Genomic DNA, 21,441 nt, shown 5'->3' with positions numbered 1-21,441 from the left:
TCCCGGGCCCTACCCAGACCATTCTCAGGAGGGCACTGCTGTTCGAAATCAGGGAGAATCAAGGGGAGCAAGTGACTCAGGCCAGGAGCTAGGGTTTGGTGGCATCAGGCCACTGGGCTTGCTTGCTGAGCTTAGATGGAGGAAGGAAAAAAATTCAGCGCAGCCCTAATGCAAGGCTTAAACCCAACAGGCGCAAGAAGCCTTATTGTTTTCTTCTTACTGTGGCCCAAGGACATTGTATCACCCTCCTGCAGATGGCAGGTGTTTCCAACAGGGAAAGGTGCACACTGAGGAAGTGCAGGCCCGTTGTACCTTTGAGGGCCTCGTTGATGTAAGTCCGAAGGTAGTAGATCCTCGCAGTGTCATTGAGGTCTGTTTCTTCCCGTTGGGACACTCCATTCTCCGTGACATAAATCGGAGGGTCATTGTACTCCTCCTTTAACCAGTTCAGGATCCTCCTGAAGCCAAATGGTGTTATCTTCAGCCAGTAGGAGCCAGAGTCTGGCCACGAGCGATCTGTGATGGAGGCAACTCCTCTACAGGTTCAAAAGTTAAAGATTAGGTCTTGTTTTGTACATCTCAAGAGGCCCTTTACACAAAACAGGACTTAGACCAGAAAAAGCCTTAGGTTTTGTCTAGCCTTAAGAATTACACTAAACCCGGAAGAATCAAATTGCTTCAAGTTCTCCTCCTTTCGCTGGTTCTAGCTGCCTGCACTCAGTGCTGGTATAGCATTGGACAAGCCACTCAGCTCTCCGTCCTTCAAGTTCTCTGCCTGTGTAGAACATGGTCTTACTCATGGAGCCCACCCCTCCACCACTCTGAACAGATGGCTCCTTACACCAGCTATGAAAGGCTCTGGGTGTCCCCAGCTCCAGGCTTACCGATGGATGCCAGTGCTGTGTCTTCAGAGAATGGGTTCCCCCAAGTCACCTATGTCTAGTCAATGCCACATGCCGACCATGGGTGCGGCCACAGGCACCAATATTTGGGGCCCTGCTTTGTGGGATGACAGGTAGCAGACAGGCTGGGACCTTGTTCAAGTGTCCAAGAGCCTGGCCTCTCCCTTCAGTGATGGACAAGGAGAGGAGACAGCTCCTGCCACAGGGGTGCCTGCTGGGGGAAGCCACAGAAGCCTGATCACCTGGAGTCACACATGTCAAAGAAGGACAAAGCATTTAGACACTTCTTACACCCAGATCAGGCGGGTAAAAAAAATGTTAGTTTTATCACACCTGGATTTATGTGACTCAGCTGAATTGAATGTGGGCCATTTCATAAGCACTAGTGAAGGTCTCTGAGGAGACAGCTCCAGGGCTAATGAGGCACATGAGGTGGATAAGGGAGGGAGAATCAGGACTAGAGGGGTGGTCTGGAATTTACTCAGTGCCCCCTTGGTGAGCCTGACTTGGGGGGGTTTCAGGATGCAGTGAGAGTGGAGGGGCTGGTTTTCAAAGAAAGAACCTGGACTCAGTAAGAGCTACTGGTATAGAAAGATGCTTGATAAAAAAGGAACCAGATGAGATTTTCAGAAAATGGTGGATAGGAGACAGGACTTAGGCATAGCTCCCACTTGGATGGACAGAACAGTGTGTAGAGACTCATGTTGTGAGCTGTATTGCTCCAAGAACCACTGCAGGAACATTCCAGAAAAATGGAAAGGTTTCACAGACCCTTCAGAAGAAGGAGAATGCTGCTGCAGACTCCATGAGATAGCTGCAAAACTGGGTTCCCGAAGTGTGAGGGGAAAGTATGCCTCTGAACATACATCCTGTCTGGGGACCTGAAACACAGATCATCGAAGAAGGATTTAGCCTTACCTAGAGCTCAAGTGGGTTTAGGGAGCCGAGCAAAATATAAAAGTAGAAGAAGCAGTGAGAAGAGCCCTGTAGCTACTCCCTGCCCCCAGCTTGAGCCCAGGGAAGCCATCCCTGACTTTATCTGACAGGGGTCCTTGGGGAAGAAAGCCAGTGAAATTAGGGAGGGGCAGGATAAAAGAAGCTTACAGCTGAACTTAATTTCAACTAGAAGCATGAATTTTCCTGAGCAGAATCTTGGGGGCAAACAAAAAATGCAGATAAAAAAGCACGGAAGCCACAGTCAACAGTGTGGGCAGGTGGGGGCAGGAGGCAAGGCTTGAAACCCTGCTTGCTTTCTCAGAGAGGAGGCTTGTAGCCTGGGGCGAGATCTCTGCCCCGTGCACTGTTGGCAGGGCACAGCAGGAGTGAGACTGGCCTTGCTGGCTGTGTAGAAGCTGGGGAGGCTTTCCCCTTCTACTGCCACCCACAGCTGGTGGCCAACCAGTTCATGCCATTACAGCAACTCATAACAAAGCAATCCTGCTCCAAAGAAGGAGAAAACAAAGCTAATTCCACTGCCTGCAACATCCTGGCTAATCAGAAGTCTTGAGTCTGTCCACATGACAACTCCACTGCTAGCATAACCAGCATTTGAGACAACCAGTGTATCAAACAAAACTACAACCAAGGACTCACAGAATCCACTTGCCTCCCCTGCCACCTCCACTCCAGCAGATGCTGGTATCCATGGCTGGGAGACCTGAAGACACATCACATCATAGGACTCTTTGCAGACATTCCTCAGAAACAATTCAGATCCCAGTGGTCCTGCTGGGTGGATAGACCCAGAAGAACAACAACAATCACTGCAGTCTGGCTCTCAGGAAGTCCCATCCCTAGGGAAATGGGGCAAGCACCACATCAAGGGATCACCTGTGAGACAAAATAATCTGAACAGCAGCCCTTGAGTTCCAGATCTTTCCACTGAGACAGTCTACCCAAATGAGAAGAAACCGGAAAAGTTAATTCTGGTAATATAACAAAACAAGGTTCTATAAGATCTACAAAAGATCACACTAGCTCTCCAATTATGGATCAAAACCAAGAAGAAATCTCTGAATTGCCAGATAAAGAATTCAGAAGGTTATTAAGCTACTCAAGGAGGTACTAGAGAAAGGTGAAAATTACCTTAAAGAAATTTAAAAAACAATACAAGATATGGATGACAAAGTCTCTAGATAAATATTTATCATAAAGAAAAAACAATAGGCCAGGCACAGTGGCTTATACCTCCCAGCACTTTGGGAGGCCAAGGCGAATGGATCACAGGTTCAGGAGTTCAAGACCAGCCTGGCCAACATGGTCAAACCCCATCTCTGCTAAAAACAAAATACAAAAAATCAGCCAGGTGTGTTGGTGGATGCCTGTAATCCCAGCTACTCAGGAGGCTGAGGCAGGAGAATCACTTGAAACCAGGTTGTGGAGGTTGTGGTGAGGCAAGACTGTGCCACTGTACTCCAGCCTGGGCAAAAGAGTAAAACTCCGTCTCAAAAGAAAGAAAAAAGAAAAAAGAAAAAAAATCACAACTTCTGGAAATGAAAGACACACTTAGAGAAATACAAAATATGCTGGAAAGTTTCAACAACAGACTAGAACAAACAGAAGAGAAAACTTCAGAGCCTGAAGATAAGGCTTTCAAATTAACCTGACAAAGACAAAAAAAATTTGTAAATGAACAAAATGTCGAAGAAATTTGAGAGTACTTTAAATGACCAAACATAAAAATAACTGGGGTTCCTGGGAAAGAAGAGATATCTAAAAGTTTGGAAAACTTATTTGAGGGAATAATTGAGGAAAACTTTCCTGACCTTGCTAGAGTCTAAACATCCAAACAAAAGAGGGTTAGAGAACACCTGGGAAATTCACCACAAAAGGTAATCAACTAGGCACATAGTCATTAGGTTATCTAAAGTCAAGATGAAGGAAAAAATCTTAAGAGCTGTGAGGCAAAGGCATCAGATAACCTATAAAGGAAAACCTATCACATTAACGGCAGATTTAAACCCTACAAGCCAGAAGGGATTGGGGTCCTATCTTTAGCCTACTTAAACAAAATAATTATCAGCCAAGAATTTTGTATCCAACGAAACTAAGCCTCAAAAATGACAGAGAGATAGTCTTTATCAGACAAACAAATGCTGAGATAATTTGCCACTACCAAGCCAGCACTACAAGAAATTCTAAAAGGAGTTATAAATCTTGAAACAAAACCATGAAATAGAAAAATAGAAACTCAAAATAGAACTTCACAGGGCCTATATAAAGCAATGACACAAAGGAAAAAAAAAAGGGTACTCAGGCAACAACTAGCACAATGAATATAACAGCACTTCGCATCTCAATACTAATATTGAATGTAAATGCCTAAATACTCGACTTAAAAGATACAGATGGCAGAATGGATAAAATTCTACCAACTAAGTATCTGCTGTCTTTCAGAGACTCATCTAACATATAAGGACTCACATAAACTAAAGGTAAAGGAGTGGAAAAAGATATTCCATGCAAATGGAAACCAAAGGTGTGGTGTAGGTATTCTTCTTATTTTTTTTTTGGAGATGGAGTTTTGTTCTTGTTGCCCAGGCTAGAGTGTAATGGCACAGTCTTGGCTCACTGCAACCACTGCCTCCTGGCTCAAGTGATTCTCCTGCCTCAACCTCCCAAGTAGCTGGAATTACAGGAATGTGCCATCACGCCTGGCTAATATTTTTGTATTTTTAGTAGAGACAGGGTTTCGCCACATTGGTCAGGCTGATCTCAAACTCCTGGCCTCACAAGACCTACCCGCCTTGGCCTCCCAAAGTGCTGGAATTACAGGCATGAGCCACTGCACCCAGCCAGTTATTCTTACATCAGACAAAACAGACTTAAAGCAATAACAGTTAAAAAAGACCAAGATGGGGCCGGGTACAGTGGCCTAGGCCTGTAATCTCAGTACTTTGGGAGGCCGAGGCAGGCGGATCACTAGGTCAGGAGTTCGAGACCAGCCTAACCAACATGGTGAAACCCCGTCTCTATTAAAAATACAAAAATTAGCTGGGCATGGTGGCATGTGCCTGTAATCTCAGCTACTCGGGAGGCTGAGGCAGGAGAGTCGATAGGATCAGGGAGGTAGAGGTTGCTGTGAGCTGAGATCGTGCCATTGCACTCCAGCCTGGGTGACACAGTGAGACTTCGTTTAAAAAGAAAAAAAAAAAGACAAAGAGGGATATTATATAATGATGAAAGGATTAGTCCAACAGGAAAATATCATAATCCTAAATATAATATACATGCACCTAACACTGGAGTGTCCAAATTTATAAAACAATTACTACTAGACCTAAGAAATGAGATAGATGACAACACAATAATAATGGGAGACTTCAATACTCCACTGACTGCACTAGACAGGTAATGAAGACAGAAAGTCAACCAAGAAACAATGAACTTAAACTATACCCTAGAACAAATAGACTTAAGAGATATGTACAGAAAACTGTACCCAACAACTGCGGGATACACATTCTTTCATCAGCACATGGAATGTTCTCTAAGATAAGACTATATGATAAGCCACAAAACAAGTCTCAATGAATTTAAGAAAAATCAAGATTATATCAAGTACTCTCTCAGACTACAGTGGTATATAATTTGAAATTAACTCCAAAAGGAACCCTCAAAATGACACAAATACATGGAAATTAAATAATCTACTCCTGAATGATCTTTGGGTCAACAATAAAATCAAGATGGAAATTTAAAAATTATTTGAAGTGATTGATAATAGTGACACAACCTAGCAAAACCTCTGGGATACAACAAAGGCTGTGCTAAGAGAAAAGGTTATAGCATTAAATGTCTACATTGAAAAGTCTGAAAGAACACAAACAGACAATCTAAGCTCATACGTCAGGGAACTAGAGAAACAAGAACAAATTAAACCCAAATCCAGCAGAAGAAAAGAAAGAACAAAGATCAGAGCAGAACTATATGAAATTGAAACAAAAAAAAAAAATGTAAAAGACAATTGAAACAAAAAGCTGGTGCTCTGAAAAGATAAACAAAATCTCCCCCTTTGTCAACATGTACTATGGACTAAATAAATAAAACTAGATACTTACATTTAAAAAAAAAAAAAGATAAAATCGATAGCCCATTAGTGAGATTAACCAAGAAAAGAGAGAAGATCCAAGTGAGTGCAATTAGAAATGAAACAGGAGATATTAACACCAATACCACAGAAATATAAAAGATCATTCAAGGCTACTATGAACACTTTTACACACACAAACTAGAAAACCTAGAGGAGACAAATAACTCCTGGAATTATAGAAGCCTCCTAGACTAAACCAGGAAGAAATAAAAACTCTGAACAGACCAATAACAAGTAGCAAGATTGAAACAGTAATGAAAATTGCCAACAAAAGAAAATCCAGGACCAGATGGATCCACAGTTGAATTCTATCAGACATTCAAATATGAATTGGTATCAATCCTACTGAAACTTTTCCTAAAGATCAAGAGGGAACCCTCTCTAAATTATTTTATGAAGCCAATACCAAAACGAAGAAGGGACATAACAAAAAAAGAAAATGACAGACCAATATCCCTGATGAACACAGATGCAAAAATCCTCAACAAAATACTAGCTAACTGAATCCAACAGCGTATCAAAAAGATATGATCGAGTGGGTTTCATATCAGGGATGCAGGGATGGTCTAACATAAGCAAGTCAGTCAATGTGATTTTGCACATAAACAGAATTAAAAACAAAAATCATATGATCATCTTCATATTTGCAGAAAAATCATCTGACAAAATCCAGCATCACTTTGTGATTAAAACCTTCAGCAAAATTGGTATAGAGGCAATAAAAGCCATCTATGACAAACCCACAGCCAACATTGTACTGAACAGAGAAAAGTTGGAAGCATTCCCCCTGAGAACTGGAACAAGACAAGGATGTCCATTTCACCACTTCTATTCAACATAGTACTGAAAGTTCTAGCCTCAGCAATCAGACATGAGAAAGAAATAAAGGACATCCACATCTGTAAGAGGAAGTCAAACCATGCTGTTCACTGATGATATGATCATATACCTAGAAAACCCTAAAAATTCATCCAAAAAGCTTCTAGATCTGATAAATTCAGTAAAGTTTTAGAATACAAAATCAATGTACATAAATTAGCACTGCTATAAACCAACAGTGACCAAGCTGAGAATCAAATCAATAACTCAACCTCTTTTAAAACAGCTACAAGAAAGAAAAAACAAACACCTAACAGAAGGAGGTGAAAGATCTCTCTACAAGGAAAATTATAAAACACTGCTGAAAGAAATCATAGATGACATGAACAAATGGAAACACATCCCATGCTCATGGATGGGAAGAATTAATATTGTGAAAAATGACCATATTGCCAAAAGCAATTTATAAATTAAATGCAATTTTCACCCAAATATCATCATTATTCTTCACACAACTAAAAAAAACAAAAAAACACTCAACATTCATATGGAACAAAAAAAGAGCCCATGTAGCCAAAGCAAGACTAAGTAAAAAGAACAAATCTGGGCCGGGTGCAGTGGCTCACGCCTGTAATCCCAGCTCTTTGGGAGGCCAAGGTGGGTGGATCACGAGGTCAAGAGATCGAGACCATCCTGATCAACATGGTGAAACCCCGTCTCTACTAAAAATACAAAAAATTAGTAGCCTGTAATCCCAGGAGGCTGGGACAGGAGAACTGCCCGAACCCAGGAGGCGGAGGTTGCGGTGAGCCGAGATCGCACCATTGCACTACAGCTTGGGTAACAAGAGCGAAACTCCGTCTCAAAAAAAAAAAAAAAGAACAAATCTGGATGCATCACATTACCCAACTTCAAACTATACCACAAGGCTACAGTTACCAGAACAGCATAGTACTAGTATAAAAATAGGCATGTAGATCAATGGAACAAAATAGAGAACCCATACATAAAACCAAATACTTACAGCCAACTGATCTTCTACAAAGCAAACAAAAACATAAAAATGGGGAAAGGACACCTTATTCAAAGGTGAAAGAGTGCTGAAATTATTGGCAAGCCACATGGAGAAGAATGAAGTTGGATCCTCATCTGTCACCTTATACATAAATCAACTCAAGATGGACCAAAGACTTAAATCTAAGATCTGAAACCAAAAAACTCTGAAAGATAACATTGGGAAACCTCTTCCAGATTTGGCTTAGGCAAAAAGTTCATGACCAAGAACCCAAAAGCAAATGCCAACAAAAACAAAGATAAACATTATCTGGGAAATGCAAATCAAAACCACAATAACATACCCCTTTACTCCTGCAAGAATGGCCATAATTAAAAATAAAAAAATAATGGATGTTGGTGTGGATGTGAAAAGAAAACACTTTTACACTGCTGGTGGGAATGTGGAGATTCCTTAAACAATTAAAATTAGGGCCAGACGCAGTGGTTCACGCCTGTAATCCCAGCACTCTGGGAGGCCGAGGTGGGTGGATCATGAGGTCAGAAATTCAAAACCAGCTTGGCCAAGATGGTGAAACACCATCTCTAGTAAAAACTATAAAAATTAGTTGGGTATGGTGGCAGGCACCTGTAATCCCAGCTACTCAGGAGGCTGAGACAGAATAGCTTGAACTGGGACAGCAGAGGTTGCAGTGAGCTGAGATCATGCCACTGCACTCTAGCCTGGGTGACAGAGTGAGACTCCACCTCAAAAAAACACTAAAATTAGAATTACCATTTGATCCAGCAATCCCATTACTGTGTATTTATTCAAAGGAAAAGAAGTCATTAGAGAAGAAAGACATTTGCACATGCATGTTTATAGCATAATTCACAACTGCAAAAATATGGAACTAGTCTAAATGCCCATCAACCAAGTAGATAAAGAAAATGCAGTACATATATAGGTATCATGGAATACTACTTAGCCATAAAAAGAAATGAAATAATGGCATTTGCAGCAAACTCGATAGAGTTGGAGACCATTATTCTAAGTGATGAAGTAACTCAGGAATGGAAAACCAAACCTTCTATGTTCTCACTTGTAAGTGGGAACTAAGTTATGTGCATGCAAAGGCCTACTAATGATACAATGGACTTTGGGGACTTGGGGAAAATGGTGGGTGGTGGGTGAGAAATAAAAGACTACACATTGGGGGCGGTGTACACTGCTCGGGTTATGGGTGCACCAAAATCTCAAAAAATCACTAAAGAACTTATTCATGAGAGAAGATGGCGCTATGGGAGAAACTCAGGATTGCAGCTCCCAGTGAAAGCACAAAGGGTGAGTGGACGCCGGATTTCCAGACGGATCTTTACTGCCCACAGACCAGCAGATTCCCAGGTGCAGGAGCCCCATGGGCCGCCAGTGCGTGGCTGGCGTGGCTGTTTCACTGGCACAGCAGCGCAGCGGCACTCCGTACAAAATACACTGGTCTAGTTGCCCTGTTAAACCGGCAATTTGAGATTTGGGAAGGCAGATTAGCACATTCATCTGATTAAACGGGACTTAAACAGTAAGCCAGGCCAGGAGATTCCGGGGCAGAGACGTTGTTTCAGCCGGCGCAGTGGGTCGCCACATGGGAAATCACACAGATCCTGGCGCCCTTTCAGCAGGCGATTGGAACACCTGGGAGAGAGTCAACCATTCAACTTAAAAAAAAAAAAAAAAGGGCGGCCGGGCACGGTGGCTTACGCCTGTAATCCCAGCACTTTGAGAGGCCAAGGTGGGTGGATCACGAGGTCAAGAGATCGAGGCCATCCTGGTCAACATGGTGAAACCCCGTCTCTATTAAAAACACAAAAAATTAGCTGGGCACAGTGGTGCATGCCTGTAATCCCAGCTACTCAGGAGGCTGAGGCAGGAGAATTGCCTGAACCCAGGAGGCGGAGGTTGCGGTAAGCTGAGATCGCGCCATTGCCCTCCAGCCTGGGTAACTAGAGCGAAACTCTGTCTCAAAAAAAAAAAGGGCTCTGAGGCAGGGAGCCAGGTGATTGGGCTTGGCGGGTCCCACCCCCACAAAAACAAACAAAACAGCAACTGGAAATGCTTGGGGTTGAGAGTTTCACGGCAAGCAGAGCTGAACCCAGGACAGCGCAGCTCAGTGGGGGAGGGGTGTCTGCCATTACCAAGGCACTCCACCCCACGGAAGTACTGTGCCATTGCTGATGCAGCATGCCATTGCCGAGGCAACCCGCCATAACATAGAGAGTCTGCCATTACAGAGGCAAGCCACCATTGCCATGGCAGTTCTAACCACAACAATATAAACAAGACTACAGGGAATTACACACGGCAGCAGGGCAGAGCCCATGGCTATAGTGCAGAGCCCACAGCAGCAGGGCAGAGCCCAGAGCAGCTCAGCATAGCCTCTGCAGCAGGCAGTGGCTAGACTGCCTCCTTGCTAGGCAGGACAGTGCAACGGATACTCATAAATAAAGCCCTAACTCCCCGGGTCAGAGCACCTGAGGATAAAAAGGGGCTTTATGAGTTCTGTTGCAGCAGACTTAAACATACCTGCCTAGCAGCCCTGAATGAACAACGGAGCTCACAGCTCAGCACTTGAGCTCCTATAAAGCATAGACTGTCTCCTCAAGCAGCTCCCTGACCCCCGTATATCCAGAGTCACCTCACAAAGGTGGTGACTGACATTTGGTGGGCATCATTCTGGGACAAAGATAGCAGAAGAAGAAACTGGTAGCAACCCTCACTGTTCCGCAGCTGCTACAGGTGTTCCTCAGGAAAGCAGGGCCTGGAGTGGACCTCAGCAGTCCTACAGCAGAGGGGCTAGACTGTTAGAAGGAAAACTAAGAAACAGAAATACTTCATCATCAACAATCTGGATGTCCACACAGAGACCCAATCAGAAAGTCAGCAACTACTCAGATGACAGGTGGATAAATCCACAAAGATGGGAAGAAACCAAGGCAAAAAGGAGGAAAACACCCGAAACCAAAACACCTCACCTCCTACAAGGGACCACAACCCCTCACCAGCAAGGGAACAAAGCTGGATGGAGAATGAGTGTGATGAAATGACAGAATCAGACTTCAGAAGGTGGGTAATGAGAAACTTTCGTGAGCTAAAAAAACATGTTCTAACTCGATGCAAAGAAACTAAGAACCTTGAAAAAAGATTTGAGGAAATGATAACAAGAATGGACAACTTACAGAGGAATATGAGTGAATTGATGGAGCTGAAAAACACAACATGAGAACTTCGCGAAGCATGCACAAGTCTCAACAGCCGAATTGACCAAGCAGAAGAAAGGATATCAGAGGTCGAAGATCAACTCAATGAAATAAAATGAGAAGGCAAGATTAGAGAAAAAAGCGCAAAAAGGAATGAACAAAGTCTCCAAGAAATGTGGGACTATGTGAAGAGACCTAATCTACGTTTAATAGGTGTACCTGAATGTGACGAAGAGAATGAATCCAAGCTGGAAAATACTCTTCAGGATATTATCAAGGAAAATTTCCCCAACCTAGCTAGGCAGGCCAATATTCAAGTCCAGGAAATGCAGAGAACACCACAAAGATATTCTGCAAGAAGAGCAACCCCAAGGCACATAATCGTCAGATTCAACAAGGTTGAAATAAAGGAGAAAATACTAAGGGCAGCCAGAGAGAAAGGTCGGGTCACCCACAAAGGGAAGCCCATCAGACTCACAGCAGATCTCTTGGCTCAAGCCCAAATCATGTGTATGTAGGAATCTGCACTAGAAGCCCATTTCATCTGGTACATATAGTTTTGGGACTTACTTGATTTAGGGAAAGAGTGTAGCTCATTGATCTGCTTCTGAAGGGCCTATTTCGTCCACCATTTTCTTCCCAGTTAATATTTATTAGTAAAATTAATGATTAAGCAGCTTTTGAGTGAGGCCTTTAGCTAGGTGAATGGGAAAAATCTGAAAATACTGCTTGAGGTAAAATTTAAAAGTCTGGTACCTGTACATTACTTCTATTCGAAAAAGATTTGATTATTTAAAATTGGATTAATTGCTGAGGGTAAATACATTCAACTGTTTTCTCATATCATGTGCCTTATAATTAAAGTGTTTGTATTTTCAAAATTGCATTGATATAACATGGATAAAGTAGTATTCATTCAACAGATATTTGTTTACCGCTTTCTTTTTCTTTTTCCCTTTTTTTTTGAGACGGAGTTTCGCTCTTGTTACCCAGGCTGGAATACAGTAGCACAATTTTGGCTCACTGCAACCTCCATTTCCTGGGTTTAAGTGATTCTCCTGCCTCAGCTACTGAGTAGCTGGGAATACAGGCGCATGCCACCACGCCCAGCCAATTTTTTTTTTTTATTTTTAGTAGAGACAGGGTTTTACCATGTTGACCAGGATGGTCTTTATCACTTGACCTTGTGATCTGCCTGCCTCAGCCTCCCAAAGTGCTGGGATTACAGGCGTGAGCCACCGTGCCCAGCCAAGAGATTGTGCATTTTTCTCCAATGCCACATGAAAAAAAAGTACAATCTCTTAAGAAATTCATGGAAGAAGATGCATAAATAGACAATTATGAAGCTATATGGGAGTGTAGTGATAGTGTATAACTCCTCCTGGTAGTTTATATCACTACATTCACATATAAACAAAAATACACTACATCTTATTTAGTGTATAGTTAAATATAGATTACACTGTAATCTAAAATATCATGGAAGAGCTGAGAAGGAGTTGTTAACTTTGCTTGAGGAGTTCAAGGAAGGATTCCTAGAGGTTATGACACCTGAGCTGTGTTCAGAAGATATGTAAACAATCAGATAAAGAAAAGGCAGAGCAAAGGATGACCAACGGGGTAGGGGGTGAAAGACATGGGAACTGAAATAAGTGGGTAAGGGTTGTGACAGTTATGGAAATGTAGTGAGAAACAGCAAGTTGTATATTTAAGAATTCCACTTGGTTTAATATTGTTAGAGAATACATGTCAAGAGAGGTGTGGAGAATTGAACATAAACTAGGTTTGTACCTACTATGCTACTGTAGAAGGGTTTTGAACAGGGTCACGGTACACCTATGTTTATTTTGATTGTGATTTTGAGGGTGGTAAATTCCATGAGGTTGGGGTTCATAGTGTTTGGAAGGCTTTTGCAATGAACTAGGTGAATGTTTTAAGACAGTAGTAAAGTTGACCCTTGAACAACATGGGTCTGAACCGTGTGGATCCACTTATTGCGTGGCTTTTTTCCAGTAAATACATTTGAAAACTTTGTGGAGATTTGACAAGACTCACAGATGGAACTGCATAGCCTCAAAATAACAACAACAACAAAAAATATTAGGAATGCATAAAATATATGTAGATACTAGTCTGTGTTGTCATTTACTACGTAAAATATACACAAATCTATTATAAAAAGCTAAAATTTATTAAAACCTAAGCACTCACAGATTGTATATGGTGTCATTTGCAACCAAGAGAAATGTAAACAGTGTAAAGGTGCAGTATTAAATAGTAACTGCATAAAATTAACTGTAGTACATTTTATAGCTACCTCTTGCTGCTATCAAGGTGAGCTAAAATGTTGCAAGTATGCACTTAAAATGCCTTGTGGCTAGGTGTAGTGGCTCACAGCTGTAATTGGAGCACTTAGGGAGGCCAGGAGGGAAGGATTGCTTGAGCCTAGGAGTTTTAGGCTTACATCCTTAAAGAAAAGAACTTTCAACCCAGAATTTCATATCCAGGCAAACTGAGCTTCATAAGTGAAGGAAATATAAAATCCTTTGCGAACAAGCAAGTACTCAGAGATTTTGTCACCACCAGGCCTGCTTTACAAGAGCTCCTGAAAGAGGCACTACAACCAGTACTGGCTATTCCAAAAACATACCAAATGCTAAAGAGCATCAACAAAATAAAGAATCTGCATCAACTAATGGGCAAAACAGCCAGCTAGCATCAAAATGGCAGTATCAAATTCACACATAACAATATTAACCCTAAATGTAAATGGGCTAAATGCACCAATCAAAAGACACAGACTGGCAAATTGGATAAAAAGCCAAAACCCATCGGTGTGCTGTATCCAGAAAACCCATCTCGCATGCAAGGATACACAAAGGCTCAAAATAAAGGGTTGGAGGAAGATTTACCAAGCAAATGGAGAGCAAAAAAAAGCAGGAGTTACAATTGTCATCTCTGATAAAATGACTTTAATGCAACAAAGATCAAAAGAGACAAAGAAGTACATTACGTAATGGTAAAAGGATCAATACAAGAAGAGCTAACGATCCTAAATATATATGGACCCAATACAGGAGCACCCAGACATATAAGGCAAGTTCTTAATGACTTACAAAGAGACTTAGACTCCCACACAATAATAGTGGGAGACTTTAACACTCCACTGTCAATATTAGACAGATCAACCAGACAGAAAATTAACAAGGATATCCAGGACTTGAACTCAGACCTGGAACAAGCAAACCTGATAGACATTTACAGAACTCTCCACCCCAAATCCACAGAATATACATTCTTCTCAGCACCACATCACACCTACTCTAAAATTGACCATATAATTGGAAGTAAATCATTCCTCAGCAAATGCAAAACAACTGAAATCATAACAAACAGTCTCTCAGACCATACTGCAGTCAAGATAGAACTTAGAATTCAGAAACTAACTGAGAACCACGCAGCTTCATGGAAACTGAACAACTGGCTCTTGAATGTTGACTGGATAAATAATGAAATGAAGCAGAAATAAAGAAGTTCTTTGAAACCAACGAGAACGAAGACACAACATACCAGAATCTCTGGGACACATTTAAAGCAGTCTCTACAGGAAAATATATAGCAATAAGTGCCCACATGAGAAGAGTGGAGAGATCCAAAATTGACACCCTCTTGTCAAAATTGAAAGAGCTAGAGGAGCAAGATCAAAAACACTCAAAACCTAGCAGAAGACAAGAAATAACTAAGATCAGAGCAGACTGAAGGAGACAGAGACACGAAAAACCCTTCAAAAAAATCAATAAATCCAAGAGCTAGTTTTTTTAAAAGATCAACAAAATAGACAGACCACTAGCCAGATTGATAAAAAAGAAAAGAGAGAATAACGAAATAGATGCAATAAAAAACGATAGAAGGGAAATCACCACAGATTCCACAGAAATTCAAACCATCATCAGAGAATATTACAAACAACTCTATGCACATAAACTAGTAAACCTGGAAGAAATGGATAAATTCTTGGATACTTGTGTCCTCCCCAGCCTAAACCAGGAGGAAGCCAAAACTATGAATAGACCAATAACAAGGTCTGAAGTTGAGGCAGCAATTAAGAGCCTACCACCCAAAAAAAGCCCAGGTCCAGATGGGTTTACAGCCGAATTCCACCAGACACACAAAGAGGAACTGTTACCATTCCTTCTGAAACTATTCCAAATAATCCAAAAAGAGGGAATCCTTCCCAAATTATTTTATGAGACCAATATCATCCTGATACCAAAACCTGGCAGAGACTTAACAAGAAAAGAAAACTTCAGGCCAATATCCATGATGAACATAGACACAAAAATCTTCAATAAAATACTGGCAAGTCGATTGCAACAGCACATCAAAAAGCTTATCCATCATGATCAAGTAGGATTCATCCCGGGGATGCAAGGCTGGTTCAACATACACAAGTCTATAAATGTAATTCACCACATAAACAGAACCAACAAAAATCACATGATTATCTCGATTGATGCAGAGAAGGCTTCTGACAAAATTCAACAGCACTTTATGCTAAAAACCCTCAATAAACTTGGTATTGATGGAACGTATCTCAAAATAATAAAAGCTATTTACAACAAACCAACAGCCAATATCATACTGAATGGGCAAAAACTGGAAGCATTCCCTTTGAAATCTGGCACTAGACAAGGATGCCCTGTCTCACCTCTCCTATTCAATATAGTACTGGAAGTTCTAGCCAGAGCAATCAGGCAAGAATAAGAAATAAAGAGTATTCAAATAGGAAAGGAGGAAGCCAAATTGTCTCTATTTGCAGATGACGTGACAATACTATCTAGAAGACCCCATCGTCTCAGCCCAAAAACTCCTGAAACTGGTAAGCAACTTCAGCAAAGTCTCAGGATACAAAATCAATGTGCAAAAATCACAAGCATTCCTATATACCAATAACAGAATGAAAGAGAGCCAAATCAAGAACGAACTGCCATTCACAATTGCTACAAAGAGAATAAAATACCTAGGAATACAACTAACAAGGAACATAAAGGACCTCTTCAAGGAGAACTACAAACCACTGCTCAACGAAATCAGAGAGGACACAAACAGATGGAGAAACATTTCATGTTCATGGTTAGGAAGAATCAATATCGTGAAAATGGCCATACTGCCCAAAGTATTTACAGATTCAATGCTATCCCCATCAAGCTACCAATGACCTTCTTCACAGAACTGGAAAAAACTACCTTAAACTTCATATGGAACCAAAAGAGAACCCACATAGCCAAGTCAATTCTAAGCAAAAAGAACACAGCAGGAGGCATCACACTACCGGACTTCAAACTATACTACAAGGCTACAGTAATCAAAATGGCATGGTACTTGTACCAAAACAGAGATGTAGACTAATGAAACAGAACAGAGGCATCGGAGGCAACACAACATATCTACTACTATACAATCTTTGATAAACCTGACAAAAACAAGCAATGGGGAAAGGATTCCCTGTTTAATAAATGGTGTTGGGAAAACTGGCTAGCCATGTGCAGAAAGCAGAAACTGGACCCCTTCCTGACACCTTACACTAAAATTAACTCCAGATGGATTAAAGACTTTAACATAAGACCTGGCACCATAAAAACCCTAGAAGAAAATCTAGGCAAAACCATTCAGGACATAGGAGTAGGCAAGGACTTCATGATCAAAACACCAAAAGCATTGGCAACAAAAGCCAAGATAGACAAATGGGACCTAATCAAACTCCACAGCTTCTGCATGGCAAAAGAAACAGTCATGAGAGTGAATCGGCAACCAACAGAATGGGAAAAAATTTTTGCAGTTTACCCATCTGACAAAGGGCTGATATCCAGAATTTACAAAGAACTAAAACAGATTTACAAGAAAAAAACAAGCCCATTCAAAAATGGGCAAAGGGTAGGAACAGACACTTTACAAAAAAAGACATACATGAGGCCAACAAACATATGAAAAAATGCTCATCACTGGTCTTTAGAGAAATGCAAATCAAAACTACATTGAGATACCATCCACACCAGTTAGAATGGCGATCATTAAAAAATCTGGAGACAACAGATGCTGGAGAGGATATGGAGAAATAGGAATACTTTTACACTGCTGGTGGGAGTGTAAATTAGTTCAACCATTGTGGAAGACAGTATGGCGATTCCTCAAGGACCTAGAAATAGAAATTCCATTTGACCCAGCAATCCCATTACTGGGTATATATCCAAAGGACTATAAATCGTTCTACTATAAGGACACATGCACACGAATGTTCATTGCAGCACTGTTTACAATAGCAAAGACCTGGAACCAATCCAAATGCCCATTGATGATAGACTGGACTGGGAAAATGTGGCACATATACACCATGGAATATTATGCAGCAATCAAAAACGATGAGTTCGTGTTCTTTGTAGGGACATGGATGAATCTGGAGAACATCATTCTCAGCAAACTGACACAAGAACAGAAAATGAAATACCACATGTTCTCACTCATAGGCGGGTGATGAACAATGAGAACACATGGACACAGGGAGGGGAGCACTACACACTGGGATCTATTGGGGGGAATAGGGGAGGGACAGTGGGGGGAGGAGCTGGGGAGGGATAGCATAGGGAGAAATGCCAGATGTGGGTGAAGGGGAGGAAGGCCGCAAATCACACTGCCACATGTGTACCTATGCAACTGTCTTGCATGTTCTGCACACGTACCCCAAAACCTAAAATGCAATTAAAAAAAAACAAAGATGAACAGGAAAAAAAAAAACTTATTAATGTAACCAAACACCATCTGTTCCCCCAAAACTATTAAAAATTTTTTAAAAAGTTAACAGAAAATTGACTTCATCTGCCGTGTGTGTCCAAAGTGGGTGGAGTAACAATTTGAAAAGCTACCTCTGCCAGTTTTCAGTGTTTAATGAAGAAGGTAATTGAAGGATTTAAATTACCTAGAGGAATTAATTTCTATTTATAGGACATAATAGAAATTTTTGGCAGGATTCTGGGAAACCCAGAGCAAAGACTTAAAGTTAAGAAGAGCAAGGTCAGTAAGTACAAATGCTTTCCCTTGGTAAGTACAAATGCTGACAAACCTTCACGAATTACAATGTAAAGACTCAGTACAGAGTGAATACTGTTTCTGGAAAAAAAATACCTGTTAACCCCAATGACATCAAATTAAAAACCTTCTTTGAGGTGAGTGATGAACAACAACATAATAATAATAACACCAATGAAAAGCCTTAGGCCAGGGCAAGTTAAAAGTTTTTCTAAACTTTGTCAATTTTTTTTTTCATTATCCCATTTGTACATTCCACCAATTTAGATAAATGAAGGTGGTATGCACAATGAAAATGGTGAAAAATGGGCTGGGTGCAATGGCTCATGCCTGTAATCCCAGCACTTTGGGAGGCCAAAGTGGGCAGATCACCTGAGGTTAAATGTTCGAGACTAGCCTGGCCAACATGGTAAGACCCCCATCTCTACTAAAAATACAAAAAAGTTAGTCAGGTATGGTGGCAGGTGCCTGTAGTCCCAGCTACTTGGGAGGCTGAGGCAGGAGAACTCCTTGAATCTGGGAAGTAGGGGTTGCAGTGAGCTGAGATCATGCTACTGCACTCCAGCCTGGGCAACAGAGTGAGATTGTCTCAAAAAAAAAAAGGGCCATTGTTATAAATCAAATTCTTTGGCCAGTGAAAGGGGGTGCTCAGTGACTGAGAAGCTCGGAAGGAACTCCCAAGGAAGGAAAAGAACAAGACTTAAAATAGTTATGGATAAAGGGGCAACAGACAAAAAAAAAATTGGCTTTTTAAAAACCATTATTGGTCAGGCTTGGTGGCTCACAGCTGTAATCCCAGCACTTGGGGAGGCTAAGGTGGGTAGATCATGAGGTCAGGAGATTGAGACTACCCTAGCCACCATGGTGAAACCCCATCTCTACTGATTAAAAAAAAAAAAAAATTAGCCGTGTATGGTGGCAAATGGTGGCTGTAGTCCCAGCTACTCAAAATAATAATAATAACAATAATAATAAACTAAAAATAAAATAAACAAAAACTGTTATTTGGTAAACCAAAATCTTTTACTATCTCTACTTCACAAAAGCATTTTTTTTGAGATGGTGTCTCACTGTGTCACCAGGCTGGAGTGCAGTGGTACGATCTCAGCTCACTGCAACCTCTGCCTCCCAAGTAGCTGGGACTACAGGTGTGCACCACCACACCTAGCTAATTTTTGCATTTTTTGGTGGAGATGGAGTTTCACCATGTTGGCCAGAATGGTCTCGATCCCTTGACCTTGTGATCTGCCTGCCTCGGCCTCCCAAAGTGCTAGGATTACAGGCATGGGTCACCGTGCCTGGCCTAAAAGCATTGTTTAAAAGAGAAAATAAAATTTTATCCTTGTATTATTGTTATTAATATTGAAGTAAATTTTGATAAAACCTGAAAATTTTTTTTCTTGAAAATCCTTTTTTAAAAAACAAGCATTTTGACAGTTGAGCAGCTTGTGAAAAAGAAAACAAAATAAATGAATAAATTTTTTAAAATGAAATAAAACAAAAAGCCAAGCATATGTGTCCTAATGGGAGGTGCCCTGGAGACTCCGGCCTCCTCTCCCTCTCCCTTGCTAGAGATTTCCTGCAGGAGCTGTGGGGTGGTGAGCGTCTTGCAAACCCTAGCACATTCAGCATTGGAGGCCCTGTTTTGAGGCTGGGTGGGCCTGAGAGTGCGGCCAAGAGGCACCTTTCTGCCTTTTCCAAAGATGGCTTTAGGCGCCCTGTTGGTGGACTTACCTGTCTGCATCAAAAGAAGAGTTGGCAGTGGGATAGTTGAGGTTGTAGGCCAGGACAGTGGTGTAGTGATTGAACCCAAAAAAGTCATAGGTGCCATTGATCCTCTTCTTCTCATTCTCTGTAAATTCTGGCAGCCTGGGTGGAAGAAGCCATTAAAACCAGGGGCTTCATGGAGAGCCGTGCTTTGGGAAGACAATGTCATGGGGCTGGGGCAGGGGAGCGCTCTGAACCACTAGGCCGTGACTAGGGGCAACCAGCAGCGAAGGAGAAGAGGTCCTTCAGGTGGTGCAGGAAGCACCTGCAGCTCCTCCCGTCACATTGTAAACCTGGCTTCCCTAGGTCTCTACAAGAGCCTTTGAAACCCAAGGGACCACACACACGTGTATACACACACAGTTTTAAATTTCCTTGAAACATTAACATATGCAAATTATGATATTTAGCATCTATGACAGATTTCAAAATCAAGAGCATGCCTCAAGTACATACCCAAGGCTCCTCCCCTGTTTGTAAAGTTATATCTTCTATAGTTTTTTTGTGTGATGGAGTCTCCCTCTGTTGCCTAGGGTAGAGTACAGTGGCATGATCTCAGCTCACTGAAACCTCCACCTTCTGGGTTCAAGCGATTCTTCTGCCTCAGTCTCCTGAGTAGCTGGGACTACAAGTGTCTGTCATAACGCCTGGCTAATCTGTTGTATTTTTGGTAGAGACGGGGTTTCAACATGTTGGCCAGGCTGATCTTGAACTCCTGACCTCAGGTGATCCACCTGCCTCAGCCTCCCAAAGTGCTGGGATTACAGGTGTGAGCCATTGCACCTGGCCCTTGTATAATTTTAATTTCTGTATTCTATCCTTTTCAGGTTCCTCTGTTCTTGCTGGGGTTTGTTTGTCTAGGCATGCCTCTTTTCTCCAATTCTAATAATAATAATAATAGTAGCTTCAAGATCTTCAAGGTAGCAGGAGAAATATTTTGCAAACTGAGTATTTGCATTTGAACTTCTCAGTTCTCACTATTTCACTGAATCAGTCTTCCCTCCCTTCCAGACAGGGTCTCCCTCTGTCACCCTGGGGACACTGCACTCCCTCTGAGGTGGGAGGACAATGGTGCAATCATAGCTCACTGCAACCTCAGTCTTCTGGGCTCAAGCGATCCTTCCACCTCAGCCTCCCAAGTAGTTGGGAATATAGGTGTGTGCCACTATGCCTGGATAATTTTAAAATTTTTTGTAAAGACAGAGGCTCATGGCCGGGTGCAGTGGCTCATGCCTGTAATCCTAGCACTTTGGTAGGCTGAGGTGGGCAGATCACAAGGTCAAGAGATCGAGACCATCCTGGCCAACATGGTGAAACCCCGTCTCTACTAAAAATGTAAAAATTAGCTGGGCGTGGTGGCGTGCACCTGTAGTCCCAACTACTCAGGAGGCTGAGGCAGAAGAATTGCTTGAACCTAGGAGGCAGAGGTTGCAGTGAGCCGAGATCATGCCACTGCACTCCAGCCTGGCGCCTGACAACAGAGTGAGACTCTGTCTCAAAACAAACAAAAAAAAGAGACAAGATAGAGGCTCA

At 41.8% G+C, this 21,441-nt stretch overlaps 1 protein-coding gene across 1 annotated transcript in view; it reads right to left on the bottom strand.

Moving 5' to 3' along the window:
* The window catches only part of LCT (lactase), a 77,366-nt gene that overhangs the window by 2,399 nt on the left and 53,526 nt on the right, over positions 1-21,441 (bottom strand). Inside the window, exons 14-15 of the mRNA XM_002749479.6 lie at positions 19,876-20,010; positions 313-536 (exon numbers count right to left, since the gene is read on the bottom strand). Coding sequence (XP_002749525.2) covers positions 313-536; positions 19,876-20,010 — 359 coding nt within the window. The remainder of the gene's footprint in view (positions 1-312; positions 537-19,875; positions 20,011-21,441) is intronic.

This window comes from Callithrix jacchus, chromosome 6, assembly GCF_049354715.1.
Source record: "Callithrix jacchus isolate 240 chromosome 6, calJac240_pri, whole genome shotgun sequence".
Lineage (NCBI taxonomy): Eukaryota > Metazoa > Chordata > Mammalia > Primates > Cebidae > Callithrix > Callithrix jacchus.
This window is presented reverse-complemented; position numbering and strand designations above follow the sequence as displayed.